Source organism: Telmatherina bonti, assembly GCF_933228915.1.
Source record: "Telmatherina bonti genome assembly, chromosome: 12".
Lineage (NCBI taxonomy): Eukaryota > Metazoa > Chordata > Actinopteri > Atheriniformes > Telmatherinidae > Telmatherina > Telmatherina bonti.
Genome location: NC_136610.1, coordinates 31,943,521 through 31,965,448, shown reverse-complemented (window position 1 = coordinate 31,965,448; position 21,928 = coordinate 31,943,521). Strand labels below are relative to the sequence as shown.

General features: G+C 39.8%; 1 protein-coding gene across 2 annotated transcripts; it reads right to left on the bottom strand.

Annotated features, from left to right (window-relative positions):
• Positions 1 to 193: 193 nt before the first annotated feature.
• On the bottom strand, positions 194 to 20,679 carry adrb2a (adrenoceptor beta 2, surface a). Of its 2 annotated transcripts, XR_013771528.1 has the most exons (3): positions 20,520 to 20,679; positions 18,878 to 20,234; positions 194 to 768 (listed from the first exon to the last, which is right to left on the bottom strand). XR_013771528.1 is itself a non-coding variant. In XM_079250472.1 (2 exons), the coding sequence occupies exon 2, from the start codon at positions 20,232 to 20,234 to the stop codon at positions 18,972 to 18,974; it is 1,263 nt and encodes a 420-aa protein (XP_079106598.1). In that variant the 5' UTR covers positions 20,520 to 20,679; the 3' UTR covers positions 16,926 to 18,971. The 2 variants fall into 2 exon arrangements, 1 of the variants encoding a protein (XP_079106598.1); XM_079250472.1 differs by lacking the exon at positions 194 to 768 and having other exon boundaries at positions 16,926 to 20,234.
• Positions 20,680 to 21,928: the final 1,249 nt, after the last annotated feature.

Genomic DNA, 21,928 nt, shown 5'->3' with positions numbered 1-21,928 from the left:
CTAGTGTTCTGTCAAATTATTCAAGTTTTCTTTAAAAAAAAAAAAAAAAGAAGGTGAATTTAAAATTCACTTAACGTCTGATATCTTGTTTAAAGTGTAGACAATAAACATCGTAACAAAATGAGGAAAAGAGCTTGAAGCCCAGATGCTGCTTAAGTTAACAGAAGCCACATCACCCAGTCTTTTTGTGAGTTTAGTTGCACATTTATTACCTGTTTTGCAATAATGCTTTGAGATTTCTTTTACAATCTAATTTCTTTTCTTTTTTTTTTTTTTTAATTAAAAACATATTTTTGGAGACTGTAACCTACAGACATCCCAGAGTCCTCAGCACTATACAACTATACCAAAATCCCATCAAAGAAGCAATACACCCGGTTCCAAGCTGCTATCTCACAAGAAGGAGTGATGGAATCCTGCAGGGTTTCTGGGTAGTTGCTTCTTGCCCCTTCCTGTACATGGTATTCTTGTCATTCAGTAAACTGTCTGTTGGGGATAAAAAGGCTGCTTAGGACAGAGTCTCCACCACTGTTCTCAGCAGTGTTGAACCTTAGGCCACTTTGTCTGGCTGTATCAGGGAACATGTGGCCCTGTCTGCCCTCATACAGATCAGATGCATGTACCCTCATCAGACCATGTGGAAATTTGCTCCCGTATTGGCTGGGCAAAAATATTGATGTTGGAGTGGAGCACATTTGTGGGATGTTCCAGACTCAGAGTTTCTTTTTTTTTGCAATCATCGTCAGTCTTGATATGGCCGAGCAGGACCTGGCAGGGAAAGAGGAAAAAAAAAAAGAGGAAATGAAAGGAGGAAAAAGAGAGACAGAAAAGAAAGGCGTGTCCAAGCTGCTAAAGTTACAGTATTTGCAAAGCAATAAAGACATAAAGACATAAGTAGGATAGTGACAATATTAAAAAACAGACAAAAAAATGAAAAATAAAAGTAAAAAAAGTAAATGAATCAATAAAATAACAATTACAATACCAACCGTTATTAAACATACCTACAGAGAGTCATCAGCAACATTTAGTAGGAAGCAGATGGGAAGATGAGCGCTTTGTGGGCGTGCACTTGTGACTGTTCAACGTGTGATCGTGCAATCAAAGATCAGCTGAGTGCTTGTAGGGAACACGACCACGACCCGAGGCGTAGGGGAGGAAGCCAAGGCCCCCAGGGCCCAGCAAGCCCACCGCGCATAGAGCCCAGGCAGGCAAAGCAAAGAGAGCCTCCGTCCCCCGAGCCCAGAGCAGTGGAAGCCTCCAGGCAGGCGCCACCCGGCGCGACGAGGCAGGGGCACCGGGTAGCACAGGGCGATGGCAAGCCGGCCCGGCGGGCGCTGGGTGCCGAAGCGCGGGCCGCACAGAGAGCCGGCAGCCCACAGGCCCCAGGACCACCCGTACCCCCCGGCAGAGCCCCGACCAAGACCCAGCGGGCCCCGCCCACCCAGAGCAAAACCATCGCGGGCCGGCGCCACCATGATACCAGGGCCGGGATCCCCAAGGACAAGGACACGTCCGTAGACCATCCCCCCAACAACCCCTCCCCACAACCCTCCCGCTGCTTCCTATCCCCCCTCTCCAGCACCCTCCCCATCCCTCTCCCTCCCAAGCCCTACTGTCCCCAACACCCCCCCCCCCCCTCTTCCTCTACCCCCCCCTCCCATTCCGCACCCCCCCCCCCCCCCCCCACCCTCCCACTCACCTTCTCCCATTCAATCCTCCCTCTCCCTCCCAATCCCCCCCCCCCCCCCAGCGACAGCCGGAGCCGGAGGACTGCAGGCCCCAGACCTGAACTCCCCACATTTACACACCCACACACACACACTTATGCAGCCAAGCAGAGACCCTGCCGGCCTCCTCATGCGCCCTGTCCTGGGGGCATGAGACCCAGGCATCGCCCAGGACAGAGGGCCCCCCGCAGCGCCCCGTCCCCAACCTCCAGACCAGCACCAGGCCCGCCCCCCGTACCCCAAGTGCTCCCCACGAAGAGGGGGCATAGGAAGACCCCTGCCCCCCCCCCCCCCCCCCCCCCCACCCGCCTGCCTCAGTGGTGTGTGCATGGGTGGGTCGTGGTTGTAGTGCAAGTAAAAAAGGGGTGGCCCTGGGGTGGTAGGACCAGCGGCTGCCAGACAGCCAGACACCCCTCCCCAGCATTCCCTTGTTTATGTGAGTGTCTGTGTGTGTATTAAGTGTGTGTGCTGCTTGTGTAAATGTAATGGTGTCTAAGTTGTGAGTAAAATCGAGGGGAGAAAGACCCCAATGGGAGGGGATGGGCAAGGGCCACCGCTGTAGCTCCTGTCCACCCCCCATGGCCAAAGCGCCTGTCCCCTCGAAACCCTAAATGTATATTGGTGTCTATGTTGCAATTAAAATTTAGTGGGGCAGGTGGTCGCCGGGGTCCATCGGAAAATGAACCTTAGGGTTCCCGGGACCACTGACTTCACCCGCCCCACCGTGCCCTATATGCTGTATGTATGATGTCGGGTGGCGGAAGAGGAAGGGGGCATGGGGAGGGGCACAACCAGGGGAGAAGGACTCCTCCCCTGGGCGACCAACTCCTCAGCTGGCCGCAGTAGGTGCCCCCACCTCACCGGGACAGCCCCAGGGCAGAAGGGCAAGTCCCGGCCCGCCAGGTGCTGCAGGAGGCAGCACCCCGGTTGTCCCCCCATCCCCGGCGGCCCAGCGCCAGCACTCCAGAGAGTCGGAGTGGAGAGTCCCCGGTTCCCACCCAGACATCCATCCAGGTCCGGGGCCCGGTGCCCCCAGCAACGCCAAGACTGCCGCCGACGGGAGGAGACAGAGCCAGAGGAAGGATCCCCTCCCTCTGGCTCTGTCATGGACCCTATTCCTACCCCACCCATTCCCAACCATCCCCCTCACTGTACACCCCCTCCTCTGCTGCCACCCCCCCCCCCCCTCCTACACCGCCCCCCCCCCCCCCCCCCCACGCCGCCCCCCCCCCCTACGATCTTTTTGTTCCATAGTATACTACTACTACTACTATAAATACAACTATATAATATGACAAAACATTAGCAAAAAGTCATTTTATATATAAATAATAGAAATGCATACATTATATATATACATTTATTGCATACATTATATATATATATATATATATATATATATATATATATATATATATATATATACATTTATTTTCAGTAACATTGAAATTTTAGTTTATAAATATCCACAATTCATCTTGAGACCAAGCTGACTGACAGAAAGCTCATCAAAGTATCTGGAATTTAAGCAAAGGAAATCCTGCAGCTGCACAATGTCTTTGTTTAATTTTGCCTGTTTCTTGACCTCTATGTTCTTTTCTGGTATATTCCTAAATTGTATGACAGTTCAGTTAAAAAAGGAAAAAAATAAACATAAAAAAAAATCACAAAGTATATCTGAAGATTAAAAAAAAGATACTGAAATAGCACTTGATAGTTGTACTCTCAGCAACATGGGCCAGTGGGTTAGATTACTGTGATGTGGTCTTTTCTGGCAGCAGGTACTTGGTCATTTTGCAAATCCACCACTAGAGTGCAGCAGAACACCAGTGTTATTTCAACCTGAGGTTGGTTGTGGAGCTTTTACCATCTGAACACAGTTAATGTTGTATCAGGACCTCTCACTACTGATCAGAGAAATTTGACAAAATGAAACACAGATACTTGTTATTTCCTATATAGAGAATAAAAAACATCCCTTTTTTGCTTGTTTTCAATCAGATTATTGTGGATTTCAACTTTAGTGAAGCGGTCTTGGATCCTTGGCTGGCAAATGAAACCTATTTAGAGCTGAACTGTCTGAATTAAGGCTCCTCAGAAAGTTTCACACCCTCTGGGACCAATTCCAGCTGGGACTCACTCTTCATATGTGCTTCAAACAGGTTTATTTTCTACTCAAAATGTTAACGGAGCAGATTGAATGGAGGTAATAGTCTCATTGGAAACTACTGTTGAGATAAAGTTAAATAAAAAAAAAAATAAAAAAAACCACAACATATGCAGTGATATGTGGCCGTGACCACAATCCTAAGAGTTCTTGTTTTTTCTATTTGCAGTGCCAAGAGAAAAGCTACAGTAGTGAATTTGCTCGCATAATGGAAAATGGAAAGACTGTGAGTTGAGGCAAAGGAAAACAAAGAAGTTATTAGATATTAGGATGTCGTAACACCGAACCAAGGAAGGATTGTTTGCATACATGATTTGCATGCTAAATAATGCTGCAAGGCTTCTTCTTTACCCCGGCAGGCATAAGTTTAGCACGAGTTCAAAACAAGCTCAATTGTGCCAAAACAAGCACTGAATTGTTCTTCCTTTTAAAGTTGTTCCCAGGGTTACACTGACATGATCTTTCAGGACTTAAACTTTATAAACTTAAACTCCACACTCTGTGGAAAACCACGAGGAAACATACAAGCTCATTAACACCAAAAACGGACAAACACAAGGCTGAAACATGAAATGTTAACACCCCAAAACCCAGTCAATAAACTACTTTGTTAACTCCAAGTGAACAAGAGGCTGAATCCTAATGTGTCTGACTCGTTCTAACAGGATAAAGTGGAGGTTAAAAACATTAGTGGTAGACCATTTAAGGCCTTTAAAACCAATGACTAACTGCATCGCAAGTGACCTCACAAATAGTATATTTCATAACATAATTTTTTATATGACATGTAGAACTTTTCACCTTTTGTGCTAAATGGCATTCTCTGATAGAGAAATAACAGCTCAAACCAGGACACTCATAAAACTGTAGAATGTTACTGAACTGGTTTTAACAAGATTTATCAAAGTATGTCATCTTTACAGTAAATCTACAGTACTCGGCTAGGAAACACAACCCTGAAGTGAGCTTGAAAAGCATGAAAGCTTTTCATTGCTTCCTTTTGTGAAAAGAACATTATGGAAAGTCAATTAAAATAACATATGAACTAAAAAATAATAATCTGGAAATACTAAAAGGAAATGCATGATTATTCCTTGATCTAAAATGGAGCATGAAGAGATGGAGGGATGAAGAAGTTTTAAATTAATCCAGAAGTCTGAAAAATGTTTGCTGACTAATGAAATAAATTCAACTGATTTGTGGAATGTATGTATCTTAATCGAGTGATTTTATGTTGTAGAATAAATAAAACGATTAGAAGTTCTTGAAAAGAGCATACGAAATACACACCTGGATTAGGTTCTGCAGTATCAGGATTCTCTTTTAAATTTTTCTACTCTTGATACTTTTATAGGATTTTCGTTGAAACAAATTCATGTTTGGACGAAAAAAAAACAAAAAACAAACCTGGAACAAAAAAGTATTCTTGCACATTTTCCATAAAAATCTGTTTTTGTTTACATGAATCATCCACTTTCATCTCCTGAAACATTTCAGTGGAATTCATATCTGAGGCTCTGATTACTTTATATCTCTTATTTTAAACCAATTCTTTGGTTGACTAGGTTGCTTACTTAAACTGCAGCTGGTTGCAATCTGCACACAAATATCAATTAAATTGATAACAGCAAGTAAGCAAAAAGGGATTTAGCTCAAACAATTTCTCAGTTCTACAGCTTTAAAGTCTACAGTCCTTTATACCTCTGCATAATGATAGAGATTATCCCCATGGTAACACTTTACTTTCAATAAGGGGAAGCTGAGTAGGGTTAAAACGCAGATCAACTAACGTGTGTGTGTCGACTTCTTACTGTTTAATATTGGCAGTAAAACTGTTTTTCTTCTCTTAGTAGGAACATGCTTGATTTGTCACAGTTTAACATCTGCAGCAGGATGTAAGGAACTTGCTTTCTTTGGTGCCCACTTTAAGATATAATAAATTCATGTGTGCAAACTTCATCCATACGTTTCCATCCTGCCCTGTCTTTACCCCATCTCAGCTCTCACCTCTTTTCCATCTCTGGGTAGAATCAGCTTCACTGTTGAAACAGATGAATGAGTCCTTTTCATCTACCACATCTAACACACCGATTTACCCTCACACTCTCTGCATTATCATTTTTCACTTTTCCCCATCATGGGTCGCTGCAGAGTGAGCTGCCTCTGATATTACAGAAAGTTACCGTCTACGGTCAGCTGCTCCATCTAAGACGATCCCACAACTATGCTTGCACTTCATTCTGTCAGTGCTATGTTGTAACTTCAATAAGGCTGAGGTGGATAACTAGAGCAGTATGTGATGAAAGCTCAGCCGGCAGGATTTATGCTGGTTTCAGTTCCCACTTTTTTCTAATTTTCATTAGAGAATGTTTTGTTGACAGGAACTGTCTCTTCCCACTAGAAATTGAATTTGTATCTGGAGTTGTAATTATCTGCAAGGACTTATTGTTCATAACAGGATTTTCAAAATGAATTTGTTCTGGTGTGATTATAGTTTTCTTTAAACATCAGGTAGTTATTGCATTTTGCATTCAGGTGTTTGTTTTTTTGTTTTGTTTTTTTGCACTGAACTCTTAAAAATTGCAACTTCTGAAAAATGGAAATGCTTTTAATCATATCATCTCATTTAATAATGTTTAAGATGGTATTTATTCCAGAATATTAAGGTGACCTCACCAACAAACAGAAACAGAGATCACAGTGGGTGTTTTCTTTGGGTGTGTGTGTTTGTAAATGTGTAATAAGCTTATTACCTGCAACATAGCAAATTATATGATTTTTCTGTTCTTCTTCACTGAAAATATATTTTTCTGTGCCCTCCTTTGTTACTAGATGTTAGGAGGTGTGTTTCAGCTGGTGGAGAACGGTCCAGCTTGATGTTAAGGAAGACAACAATGCATCCTTATTTCCCAGTTGTTATCTTGTAAGATGCTAACATGTAATTTGTGGAGGTTGTCAGTGCGAACCATTGCTAATTGTGTTAGTGACTCTGTAACTGTTGCAATCATATACTCTAAAAATTGTGTGTTTGCACACTTGTTCTCTCCACATACATAATTAAAAGTTAAAGTTTTGTTTATCATATAGCTGAAGTGACGTAATACATGTGTGCTTTTATTTTGAAAGCCCCCGTGTTACATCCCATGAAGCTGCTCTCTGAAGAGTTTCTAGAAGGTGAGTCATACGTCTGTAACAGTCTGTAAGAAATAATGCATGTTGCAAAGGATACTTTTTAGCTTAAATGTTTTCTTAGTACTTCTTTGGAAGTAGCATGTGACCAATGAAGTATTTGTTACTTCGATAAAAAGTTCATTTAGATGCGGTACATGTCAATTTGATGTTTTATGAGAGAAGTCCTCAGTAACCCAGCAGTAAGAATCCCACTTGTGTCTGCTTGTGTTTTCAGAGAATTAGAGTCTTCATGTTTGTGGTTGTGGAGGAAAAACATTTTTGTGCTTATTAAACAAACATATCAACACAAAGTATAGCCCTCAGCTTCCTTTATACTCCTAAAATGAGAAGTGAGTAGAGGCTGCAGGGAAAATTGACTGGCAGCCTTTCCTGGTAGGTTTCAGCTAGCACCTGCTCAATTTGCAGAAAAGCCTTTTGCATATTTTGCAACAGTTAGTACTTGTTTATGCTGCCCGGGAAGCTGACTACTGCTGTCCCAGCAGTTGGCCTCCGCTCCTGACTTATGTGAAATACTCATTTCATAGACGCACAGTCCAACTGTGCAATAGTCAGGACAAGTCATTCCTTGCTGTGCAAAAACATCGACTTTAAAATTGTCTTGGTAGGAAATGTGCTCACGCTTGGCAAAGTGCACTGCCAGAAGAAAATGATTAAATTGACCAGAAAAGACAATCTTGGAGCTATGACATGATAATAGCAAAGTTGCTGAAAAACAGTCTCATGAATGAGAGTTCAAGACCAGCATTCTTCTACAACAAGCATTAAAAAACAAATTACATCCTCTTTATTAGTTTGTTTGTTTAAAGTGATAATACATTGTTGCAACACTGCAGAAAACTTGTCATGATCCCTTTAAATTAGTTAGAATGCCTCCAGCCTTGGTATTTCTGGCCAAAGGCCCAAGTTGTCATCTTTACTGTACAGTAAAACACAGAGTCATTGCCAGTCCATTGTCAGATCTCAGGAAGATAAATTTAACTGGAGTCGGAAAACATAAAGCCCGGTAGAGTGTATCACAGCTAGTTTGTTGTTAACAGATCCGAGCAGTAATTGAGAACAAAAATCATCAAAAAGTTTATCATCCTGTGAGACACTGCACAAAGAAATAAACTAAAAACAACTTCCTGCTCAGTGTAAACATGCAATGAATTGAAGTCTATTGTTCTTTTCTTTTTGTTTATCCTGTCCTGTCCAGCATCATGGCATACAGCATGACAGTCTGTGTGTCATATTTGTGCAGACGGATTTATTCTACCAAAGGAGACATGTCTTATATGTGGATACCCTTGATTATCTGAATATTTCATTATTATTTTTATTATAATCATCAGTCCTATTGTTTATTGTCTGTTGTTCATTGTACGTCAGCACTGTGTCAATAAAGATTCAGTCAGAGAAATATACTGGTAATCCAGACCCAAAACACCTCTCTGGAAACCCTGGATGATGCATGTTTAAGATTATAAAGAAAGGGCTTTATCAGACTTTATAATCAGCAAACATTTCCAAATATTTATCCATCAGCTGTGATCGTACTGAGGTTTAATTTGAGAGATTTGTTCAGTGACGGTGTCACTTGTTTCAGGAAGTCAAAGTCAGACCACATTCTGTTCATGTCAGAACAGCAGAGTTGTTGAGTAGTTTAAGTCTTACATCAAGCAAAAATGGGACATGGTCGCCTAAAAACCTTTAGCCATCCTTCACCTCAGTTCCCTAACATGTAGAATCTCATTAGATTAAGAGAGTTAATCTGGTTTATTATGACAAAATGAAGGGAAAAGTAAGCATATAATGAATTATGAAGCATGCTCGTGTATACAGTTCAGGAATGTTCATATCACAGTTTATACTATTTGCATGATGTGTGTATTAAATACAATTAATTACCTTCATTTCACACATTCATCAGTTCCCACCAAACACAAAGACCACACACATCTAGTCACTCGTTACCCGTCTCTACACACCAGCCTCCCACTACAATCCATAACTGCAGCGCCATATTAGGCATCCAGCTGACAAGCATCTTTGTCTCACACGAGCATGTCAGGGAATTCTTGGAGGGAGATGACAGTGGTGTCAAAGAGATTAGGAGCAATTGCACAAAGTCCAGTGTCAATGAGGCCTGACGAGTCTGGCAGTGATCGGACAAAACTTTCCATACTTTTTAGGTCGCCACAAAAATGTAACAGTCACTCCCCTTCCTGTGTGTGTGCGCGTCTTTAGATCTTTAAAATGATCCATTTGTGGAAAAGTATGAACAATGTCCACTCGGACCCACTCATTTGCCCACATTTAACAGTGACCTTAATTCTCATGTCAGACTGCTCTCTTATGCACATAAATCTCAGCTGCAGAGCGGTCTTCTAAGTGCAGTAACTAAAAGGATGCGCATGGTTAATGGAAGTTTTCCCTTTTGCCAGACCTGTTGATGACTGCGCTGTGCAACAACCGAGGCTGCTGGTTGATATATGCTTTCCCATGCCAATCCCTGCTGCTTGGATAACAACAATAATGCACACAGTGCTACCACAACTTCCCAAGCGTTGCATAAGTCTCTGACTTGACTTCATAAAGCTGATGAAAGTGACTCTTTACAAAACCATCAGCATATAATTGCCAGCCATTAAGAATACAATACACTGGAGCTGGCACAGAGTCAAATTGATTACTTAGAAGCAAATCATGGCAGTTATTTTGTCAGAAAATTGAGCCATTACAAAGAAAAAGGAAAAGACAGGCCTTAGGTGCAGTTTAAGTGGTATTATTACACTGCATCCCCTTTGACTTGTGTCAATGTGCCAGCCATTAACAGTAGAAAGAAAAGCTGAAATAAAAGGCTGACACTTGAAATGAAGTACAAGAACACTTGCTGCTGGCTGTGGGCAGTTAACTTATTATATTTGACCACATGTACACTGATTTAAAAAAAAAACCAAAAAACTCTTTTGATCCTTGTTAGCCACAGCCCAAATGCATTTCCCCAACAGATATTATTCAGATAAATATTCAAGAGCCACTTCGATCAATAAAAAACAAACAGAGAGAGAGAGATAACAGGAAATAAAACTGCTGTTTCTTTTGAAATTATAACAATGACAAACAAAATAATGGAAAAATATGAGTAAACAAGCTTTTTTTCTCGTTGTACTGAGACCAACTTTTAACATTTGACATCCTACGTAGGTCTTTGGAGAAGCACATCTTTTTCTTTCTTTTCTTTTTCACCTGTCATGGTTCTGGTCTGCCGCTCTAACTCTTGCCTTATTTGGGCATGCTTCCTGTGGACTACAATGGTCACCTAATTAACTCGATCCACTTTACCTGTTCCACTCCTCTTTTAAGATCCTTGCAACCCTTTGTTCTCTGCCAGATTGTCTGCAAGCATTCTTTGTCTTCAGCTCTCAAGTCTGTTTTGGAATCTGCATTCTGGACCTGGACCTGGACCAGGACCTGGACCTGACATTGCTTTCTGCCTCTGGCCCTCCTGATCTGACCTGCTCTGAACCTGGATCTGACCCTGACCCCAATCTCTTCCCCCCCTGCTTTGAGCAGACCAGCTCTGGACCCAGACTCATTGATTCCGGACCATTCCACGTGAGTTTAATCTAAGATTTCTGAAAGTATCATTCTTGAGAAAATATTAATGACTATGTTTTGCTCCTAGACCCAGTCACACTGAAGTCCATTCTTCTCCGTTTTGGTGGCTTAATTGTCCCATTCTCTACATATTCAACATCATTTCCACTATTAAAGATATTAATTTCCAGTTTGTTTATCACTGGTCTTTGCTTTGAGTCCAAACATTTATTCACTTCTCACATTGTCTGTTTTCAGTTGCTGGCATGTATATGATTTTCTTGGAATATCCACCTAAAGAAAACTGGCTCTGTCATTTATTATTATTCTTTTTTTAATTGTAATCATTTTTTGTCACAGAAACAAAGACATAAGATTGTTTGGGTATGAACCCCTTCCTGATTGAAGACAGGAAATAATTGTTTTTGTCAGAAATGTTGTCTTTCATCTTTGGCATCTTGTTAACACGTACCTGGAAGCTCTATACAAGCAAACTGGAAAAACCTCTGCTTTAATTTACTTAAATTTACTAATGAAAATGCATTGACTTTTATATCTGGCTGCTGAAGAACCTGCTAGAAAAACCTGGCTGTTGTTCATAGATGTGTAAAAGTGTACTGTAGTTAGCTTTGAGCATAATGTGCATTTTTGCTCATATGCCTGACATACCTTTCAAACATCTGGCAATTGATCTATAATTTTTGCACAAGTTAACTTGATGTAATGATTTTTTTATCCAAAAAGAAATCTGCAAGAATCCTTAAAGCAACATCATGCAACAACTGAAATGTTTAAATTAAAACAAGGTTTATTTTCACGAGAAAAACCTGATGAAACATTGTATCTGCATGGTTTGGGGTTTTGTCATTGTTCAGGGACTTTGCAGCTTAATATTGAACTGCAGAATGAATTCATCACAGTTGCAAAAAAAATGCTTGAAAACACTCCACAGCTGTCTGAAGGTTAAAGCTGTATCAAGTGGGAAACGTTCACCAGGAGAAATCCTACGCGAATGCATTAAAGACTGCTTCAAAAGGAAAAAATGGTAGGTTATAGTATGGCTACGTCAAAATCCAGATGTTTATCCTACTGAAATGTTGTGGGAGCTTTTGAAATTGGAGCAGATGTATTAAAACCCTTAAAAATTTGATGGAGGAGTCAGACATGCAAGCCAACGTCAAGGATTGGTTAATAATTTTTTTTTTTTTTAAATGTCCGGAAGAAGCACTTTTTCCACTAAATAACTTCTGGGGCCAATGGAGCATATCATTGTCCCACTTACAATTACATCTGTTCATGATATTTGTTCAATAAACATTTTGAGAAGCTATTAATTTTCATATGCCATACTTAACATGTGGAATCAAATATTCTATGATGCATTTATCAATATGAACATCTACAGTTTAGTCAATTTGAGGGGGAAAAAAAAAGGAAAAAGACCAAACAAGATAAAATTATAGCTTCTCTGAAAACATTTTTGAAGAAATTAAACTTAAAAATATATGTTTTGAAGTCCCATTTGTTTTTATAATCTCTCTCTGAGTGGAGGCAGACGGACTGATCTGAGATGTGCTTGTGCACATGGATCTACACTCTTGCACATGCTCAAAAGGCCCAAGTGAGGTAAAAGACTGCAGACACTATGGTGCCTTGGTCACAATAATGCCAGGGGTTTAGACAAGCTTACTGTCTAGTGGTATGCAACAGCCTCAAAACACATCTTAAAAAGAAAAAAGAAAGTCTTTATGCAACACTCTTATTTTATTCAATTTACTCTTTCCATTTTTTCCTGCATTCAGACAACTTAAAGTAGTCATTTCTTTATACCTTTTTAAGAATTTCACCATGCATGGACTTCTTTGAAATCGGAAATACTTTGGCAAATAATTTGGAAGAAAGCAAGTTTAAGTTTCTGTAAGTGTTTGAAAATTGTCTTTCAAGCTCCACAGAGCTCATGTCTGATCTCATAGTCTCGTGCCTGCACTGATGCCAGTAGATCGGGCCCACCGCACATCTAAAAGCTGAAAAGACACGGAGCATTTGCAATAATCTGAACTGAAATTGCATTGCCACACAGCGTGGAAGACTTCAGTTTTCAAAGATTAGAGGTAAGACCAAACAAACTATGGCCATGCGAGAACAATCTAAGATTCAACGGAAGGGTGGAGATGTCAACAATACTGTGACAAACAGATTTCACACAGTTTATGCATATTTGAAGCACTCCAATACTTTCCAGGGCCACAGCATGCTCTCATTAAGCAACAAAGCTCTGCTTCATGTAAGTGCTGTTCCATGCTGTTTCTTTCATCAGTTTGTCTGTATTGTACCAAAAAATGAAAATATTAGTTTTATGGTAACCTCTTTTCTGAAAAACACGCTAAACAAACACAATCAAATCATTATAACTCAGATACTAAAGCGTGGAGAGTGAAGTTATCCACTGTCAAATAAGAACCAATAGATGCTACAGCACTGACGCATGCTGAATACTGGCTCCAAACATATCTGGCTCCAACACTTTGACAAAATCTTTGCTCTACAAATATGGAGCCAACATTTTACCTCGAGTCACTCTAATATGCTACGTCCCCCTTCTGTTTATCATACTTGTGAAAATATTTCATGTACATTGAATTATAGATTTAGATATTCCGCCTCAAACATAAAAACTTTGCTCTATTTGCTGCAAAGAATCACATCAAAACGCCACACTTTTGCTCAAATATGGTCGCTTCTGGATCCAGCAAGCACCGTCATATTAAACTAATTGCTTTACTTATTTATTCAGTTATTTGTTTGTTTATTTCAGGAAGAGATTGTTTTTGTTATCCAAGAAATGTCAACGAACTAATTAACTGAATAACTAACTAACTAAATAAATAAATAAATATTTGAACGATTGGTGAGTTATCAGGAAATCCAAAGAGAACCAAATGAGGGACTAATTGATACTTAACTCGTACTTACTGGGGACCACAAAGACCAGTCATTCCCTAATTATGCTGTTCTTCATAGTCACCATTAAATACTGGTTAGTTATCCATTCGTACCCAGTACTGTAAAGAGTTACCAGTTTTATTCTCTTGTGTTGTAATGGCTGATTATTTACAGCTCTTTGTTTAATCTGTGGTTGTTTTAAAAGGCTTTATAATTAAAAAGTTATGTTCTAAATTTGTTATGGTATTATTGCTGTACAAATGTTGTAGATGAATAACTAACTGCATAAAAAATACCCAACTGAACTGAAAGTAAACATGTAGCTGATAATGTCGCATGCACGGTCAGCACTAACTGCCCTGGCTGAGACCTCCAAATCTGCGGAATAAAACTACTCATTTAGATTTATTTACATTTTCTGTTTTCATTTTAAAGGAAAAATAAGAAAATTTAATTGAAAATGTGTTCATAATACTTATGGCATTGTTGCATCCCATAAAAAATAAATGCTCATTTACTTTGAAATTTTGATTTATTTCAAATTTGTATTTATATGTCAATGAATGTTTTATTTCCACCTAATTGGAATTTAAAATGTTTTTTTTGTTTGTTTGTTTGTTTGTTTTAATTGAATAATTTTAGTCCACTATCTTTAAGTTGTTAAAAAATTTGTGTTATTTCTGTTAAAAATATATCAATCAATCAATCAATCAATCAATCAATCAATCAATCAATCAAACTGTAGCCACTAAACTTTATTTGGCATTAAAACAGCCCACAATTAAAGGAAATATGACATAAAAGATGTTCTTCTGTAACAAGGCTGTATTATTTAGTCACAAAAACAACTATGTTACGTTTACTTTGGATTAAACTACTTTACGATTATTAAAGTGGAAACATCTGCATTTGCAGTTTTTTTATGCATATGTCAGACTTCATTGATAACTGCATTGATATGATATAATTATACTTAAATGATATTTCCATTGTGATAATATGTGTAAAGTAACCGCAGGAATATGTTAACAAAGATAACTTATACGTGACCCTTACTCAATTATAAGACTGTCGTGTTAGGTCAGATGGCTTTATTTAGCTATTTTTGCAGAGATTGCGTATGGTACGTTCACCATTTTGCTTTGTCTTTCCTCCATTACAGGTAATATTTAATTCACAAATCTCATCTTGCTCCATCATTTTCTGTCCTACCATGTTAGGTAACACGAACAATATTTTCCACTACAACTAAGCACCAAATACTGAGATTCTTATGGTTTCACTTCATATAAATATCTCTGCTGTCTCACTTCGATTAGACATAGTTGCTCAGTACAATCTTGGATCATTGTACAGAAAGTAGTTTCAAAAGGAGAGTGGAAACATTTTTCATTGTGTCCTGATTGCTTTCCCACATTGTTCCAACCGGATCACATGCTGATGATTTTCCCAGGACTAAATAGCTAAACTGCTTTCCATGTCTGTGCTTTCTGCATTCAGGGAGCAAGACACATGGAACATGAGCAACTTAATGATCATAAGAGACACATCAGTTAGAACATTACATGCAACATGTATTTAATTTATTACAATAAAAATGTTACACATGACACACATTCTTATTTACATTATATATATATATATATATATATATATATATATATATATATATATATATATATATATATATATATATATATATATATATATATATATGGCACCACATATTATAAACAGGATTCAAGACCTGAACAAACAGTGACAAGAACTTGTGCGAAAATAGCAAACATTTAGTAAACATTCAGTTGAGTGATGATGTTTTCACTCTGACAACATAAAAGAAGTTCACATATGACCGTTTTGTTCTTCAGGTGCTAAAACAATATTTAGCCTTTTAACAAAATTCACATTTACATATTACATCCATCTCTGTAAATAGTTCGCCTCTTTCAACATCGGTGCTGAGATGCTGCGACGCTTTTCCTCTTCAGACTATTTGTTTTGAGTTGCAGAGAGGAAAACAAACTTCCAAAATATTATTGTACAAGTCAATGGACAAATTGTTCATAGTTCATGAACTCAAATGTGTGTTCAGATGTTCAGAGTCCTTACAAATGTGCCACGAAAGTGCCATACAGTGCTTCTTCAGGTGGGTGAACAATTGAACAAAGTAACTTTTATTCAATAGAAACAGTAGTGGTTAAGGGAGAATAGCATTGGCTTTAGCCTGCTTGGATCATGTTAATGTGCATCAGTCCATGACATACACTGTATCCTATTACACTGAAATTGCAACATAACCTCTAAGACTCATTTGTCCTGTGACCCATAATCTCCTTTTAAAAGAACCTTTTTTTTTAGCTGAGTTAGCATAAGTACAGCAGTGGGTAAAGTGCCTGGGACCAGACACTGATAGGAGAACTGAATGTGCATCGTAGGCATGATATAAAACATCAGCTGTGCTTGGAATGTTATAGTGTCAGCTTATCATTCAAGACTCATTGCACATAACTGTGTTGTGCCCTCAAGCATTGAGGATGTGGAGGCATGAATTACATTCCTTATTATACAGGGATATTGATGAAACAGTAACCATTTATAAATGCAAGACAGCTGAGGTGCAAGGAGAGGCCACTGCCAGGAGGGTGCAGTGTGGATGTATAGTTCTCACCCGGTTCAATTGGGCTAAAACAGATCACTTGGAAAGGAAACGGCACAGAAGTCCACAAACACAACACCACTAATACATAACAGACATGCAAACTGTCACTTCCACAATGCTACAAGAATGACATATAAAAAGGAAAGTATAAAAAAAAAGCAGCAGAGTCACTATATTAGTGCCAGTTCATCAGTTAACTAAGTGAATACCACATACGAAAAACTTGGTCTTTTTTCATACCAGTTGTACGGTGAGAATGTTATAAAGGAGAAAAAAAAATGGCAAAGATCATTTCTTGTGACATTCAACCTCTGCATTTACTTTGCTGCAAATCCACAAAAAAGAAAAACATAAAAAGATCAACATGCTGGAAAGCTTGTTTTTCACATGGAAAACACTGACGCATGATGACACGGTGTTTACGTCTATTCCTAAGGTCTGTGATAACAGCGTTGACCAAACCTTGCCATACAGTACATAGAGATTTCCTCTGGAGGGACCAAAGTTCACAGTTTTGACAGTGTCAGCTGATCTAGCTCCTTACAGAGACTACATGCACTAAATCACACGTCACTAGCACCATTTTAGACTGGCAGAGGACTCCCCCACCCCACCCCACCCTCAGAAGCTACATTTAGCATTTGTCACTTTGATCAGATCATGCCAGAGACTCTCAAACTGACTGCGGAAAGGGGGCTGTCTAGAGTCACACCTCCACTGCTCTTTATCATAATGAGCTTGAAAGCAATTTAGTGTGAAAAAAAGAGCTTGACTCCTTTAATTAAAGCCCTTCATGTTAAGTGCTCACTGCCCATTATAGCCTCTTTACATCAAGAAAAAAAAAAGCTATTCCCAAGAGGTTGAAATCTTAAAAATGGGAGATAAGAAACAAAGTCTAATTTCAGGTTGGTCCTTTAGATGTCATCACGACCAGCAAATTGCAAACCCTACCCTTGGTCATTTACTAATCTAACTCAGTGTTGGTTTTTTTTTTAAAGAGTTATCTGATTCTGTAGCTAAACAGAAGAGATAATGTATTTATTCCTGTTGATCGAGACTGGGTTCAGCTGGATTGAGCCGTTTCCTGGAGACTGCACATCAAGAAGCATTTAAAGAAGACTGACTAAAAGTGACTGAAACAGCTGAGGCACTGCTCTGTGCACTCCTGAGTGCTGCACCGACACCAGAGAGACGGAGGCGTTCGTATACACTGAGGACAGTCTGGGAAATGTCAGGAAGCGGTGACAAAGGTGCGCTATCCAGGGTTCTGTCATTGTTTTTGTCTTCTAATCGCCGCCACCACATCTATGACCTGGAACTTTTTCACTTTGCTATGTTGATGCCCTGTTTATTATTATGTGTGATTTGTACCCTTGCACTATGAGGAAACGGCTACTCTAGTTGCAGTAAACACTGCTCATACTGAAACACAGCAACCACCAAGATTTGATAAACACTCAGGGGTTGTGCAAGCATGGCTTCGACAGCTACCGTTGTATAGAAGCGAGAGAAAAAAAAAGTCTTTCTGGCACTTATGTAATGGCTATAAAATGTACCAATTAGTGTTGTGCAAGCTAAACTTTTGAGCCACTTTATAGAACAAGACTATGTAGTAAATTATGAAAAAAACATTCACCGGTGCTTATAAGCTGCAAGACTTTAAGGTAAATATACCATATTTTTCATCATGGCTTTAGTTTTTCCACTCAGAGATATCAGATATCTTGATTTTTTTTTTTTTTTTTTTTTTTTTTTTACCTAATCTGGCTGATAAAAGAAACTTTAAAGTTTTATCATAGTATTAGCAGATGTTGGCCACAGGCGTTTGTCAGCTCAACAGGGAGATTTAGATTACATATCTCTGGTGCTTTCTGCTGACAAGAGAAACTCAGATGTAAAAGGCTGTTAAGCACGAGAGCAGGAAAATGTTAAAAAAAAAAAAAGAAAAAAAAGAGAGGTGTGTTTGAACCTACCTCGTAAAACTACCTTAACACTTCTACGCTAAAAGAAAAAAAAAAATCAGACTAAAGCATGTCAGATTATAATCTTAGCTCATTTGGAATGCATATTTTGACACACAGGAGTTACACTCCAATCAACCGTCTTCTCATGCAACGAAGTTATTTGTCTTGCATGTCAGGTAGGTGCGCTCAGATCAAACACACAACTTCCATTCAAATTTACCTTGACAGTAAAAAGTAGGCTATTTATATGCTTCTGGTATTAGGGGTATTTTTTTCCGATAGCTTTGGGACTGATACTATGCCCAAAAGATCCAGATGAAGCCAAATATTTTATCCACAGACAATGTAAGGCAAACAAACAGCTGAGACACAACCCTGGTGGGCAGCTTATGACAAATAATGACTTTAAATATAAATATTTTAAAACTGCAATGAGGTAGAACATCAATGAAAAAAAAAAAAAAAGAAGAAGTAAAATAAAATTGACAATGATCTACTTACAGTATTAATTTACTGTACATATGCAAAAAGAAAAAAAAAAAGAAATATTTTTCTTTGCTCAACATACGGATTGCAGTTTTTTTTTTTTCTTTTGAAAGCAGTCACCAGAAACTTTGCCGGTGGTTTCTACTGGTCTTACCTCCATCAGTCATTCGGGGGAGCAAAAAAAGTTCATTATGGCAGTGTAAACGCATGTGGATTTCCTTGTTGACTGCAGGGGCACAGCTCCAAGTTCACAAGGCGGTGGTTACAGTCGATAGGCTTTTGTTGCAGTTGCCATTAGGGTCCACTGTTCTGTCCAGTACACTGGAGACCCCTGCTCCTTTCAATGCACACCCTTCATTGGTGTCACTGTCCTCTGAGCTGCCCTTACTCCTCCCTTGCTGCTCACTCTGCCAGCTGTGCCTGCTGTAGATGTATCCATTTACAGGTCCCTGGTTATTAAAGCGGTTACTCTTAATCCTGAGGATTTCCTTGAAGGCGTACCTGAATTCAGGACTCCGGCAGTAAATGAACGGGTTGAAGGCAGAGTTTGAATAACCTATCCAATTGAGTATCCTAAAGGGGGCTTTGTCCTCCACCTTCCATATAGCCACCACCACATTTAGCAGAAAGAAGGGCAACCAGCAGAGAGTGAAGATCCCCATGATGATGCCCAGTGTTTTCAGGGCTTTGTGTTCCCGCAGGCAAAACTTAACCTTTTTTTGGCCACGCCCATTGTTGGCATCCAGAGTTTTAAAGTCATTGTTGTCGCTGTTGTGAAAACGTCCAACGCTTTGGTCGATCTTTCTGAGCTGCCGCTTGGCCTCCTGGAAAACCCGGCTGTAGACGAAAACCATTATGACCAGAGGGATGTAGAAGGAGATGATGGAGGAGGTGATGCCATAAGCCATGTTCGTGTCAAACTCACAGCAGTAGCTGTTATTTTTACAAGCTACAGCTTCCGGTGTGCTTGATATCCACCACTTCATATGGATGGGAAGGTATGATGTCAAGGCAGCAATCACCCACACCAGGACGACCACTATTCGAGCTTTGCACTTTGTCAGCATTGACTGGTAACGGAAGGGTGAAGTGATGGCCAAATATCGGTCTATGGCTATGACGCATAGGGTCTCGATGCTTGCCGTCACACAGAGCACATCTGTCGCAGTCCAGAACTCACACCAGAAACTACCAAAGTGCCAGGAGTTAAAGATAATGTAACAGGCGCCGAAAGGAACCACAATGAGACCCATGACCAGGTCTGCACATGCCAGGGATGTGATGAAACAGTTGGTGACATTTTGGAGACGTTGAAAGCGAGCAATCGCTGTTATGACCAGTATGTTGCCGAAGACGATGCATAAAACTAGCAAAGACATGATTATGCCCAACACGATCATGATGGTGTCAGTGTAAACTTCCTTAGCCTGCGGCGGTGAGGACGAGTTTGTTACGTCTGCTCCCAGTGAAGAAGTCATGTTGGGGTATGTTAAGTGGGATGTATTTTCCATCTGCAAAATCCATATGTGGACAAAAAACATGCACACACACACACACACACACACACACACACACACACACACACACACACACAGAAGTTATTGCAATTGCAATGCAAACTGAAGGTAAAAGAAAAACAAATGTGGCAAAGTCTATTTGTAAATGCACTTAAAGCCTGTTCTGACAAAAAGAAAAAAACAGAAATTACAGCACTAACACCAGATGAATACATTAGGTTCTATTCAGCACTAGTAAGCTATAAAACAGGTTGAGCAAACAAAAACAAAAATGCAAACCTCGACAGGTTGTGGTTGTGTTTCCTGCCTCCCATACACAGTTAAAAAAAACCTCAGTGCACGGATAGTTTCTGCAACAAAAGTAAGAGTCACATGCCCGCTCCACTTTCCGTTTGTCTTGATCTCTGCGCGTCTCACTCCTCAGTCTGTCAGCTGAGCAGTGTTTCCTCGAATGTGTCTCCCAGGCTATTTGTCAGAGCCCTTATAATGTGCTGTGGTGACATCATGGCCGGTGCTCAGCCAATGAGAGAGCCAGCCTGCTGAGGGTGCTGAGAGCTCTCAGGAGTTTGAACACACTGTCCCTGCAGTTGCTGTAGCAGGGCTGCATGAGGCAAAAGCTGCCAACAAAAGCAAAGACTAATAATTAACATGTTTAAGATTTCTGTGAATTTGTTTTGCACAATACATATACTATGTAGAGGTAGATTTGGTTGAATACTCCAGAGGGAACAGGAAGTTACAGCATGGTTGTTAGAATGGATCAATGAAATATTTGCAGAACAGATGAAGATTTCTTCCATCTTTGCAATATGAGGTGAAATTCACAAGTTATCCTTATGACAAGTCAAGTAGACTTATTCAAGATTGGGTGGTTCAAGTTTCCCCCTCCACACGTTTGGACAAAACGTTGGAGGGCTGCTGAGTCTGCTTTTCTTTTCTTCCTTTTTTTTCTTTAGCCGTAAAGTTTTACTGCTGTAACACAACACAAGTAATGCAGCACACACTAAAAGGAGGTTCAGTCTTTGCCAATACCCTAAATAATAAAATAAATAAATAAAAAGCTTATGTTTATGTAATACTGCAAGGAAAAACATTGAGAGGTTAAACTACATGAAAATTTCCTCCCATTTCTGAATCAGCAGACATGGTCCTGAGAGTGCAGTCAGAGTATTTCTAAAAAACTCTCACGCCAGAATATGACTTTTAGGATTCAAGACAAATTAGATGTGGTATTAATACCTTGTAAACACAAAGTATTAAAACCACAAGTATCAAGCTTCAAATTTAAAAGTACAGACTGTTTATGTGTTAACATAAAGGCAGTCTTTCACTTGAACTAAAACTCTTTCAGTGCAGGAAAAATATGAGGAAAGGAACGTCACCACCTTGAGATGTAAATGTTTTTTCTTTTTTATTGTTTTCATGCTGCAGTCTGTACAGCAGCCCTCTACACATCAAGTCAGCATGAGGCCCCTCTCGAGGAATAACTATCAGTTTGCATCCGTTCAAGTGTTGTTTGAACTTTAAGAAGTTTGTCGTCATTTTTTTGTTTTTTCAGGATATCGTGGGTGGGACAAAGTTTATGGCTGGATGACGCACTAAGGTCCCGCTAAGCATGCTGCCCTTAACCGGGGCTAACTTTTAAGTTCAGTTTGGAATGGAAAGTGAAGGGGTAAGGAGGCTCTGGG

Coding starts and splice junctions, on each gene's coding strand:
- adrb2a (XM_079250472.1), bottom strand. CDS start 20,234: ATGGAAAATACATCCCACTTAACATACCCCAACATGACTTCTTCACTG.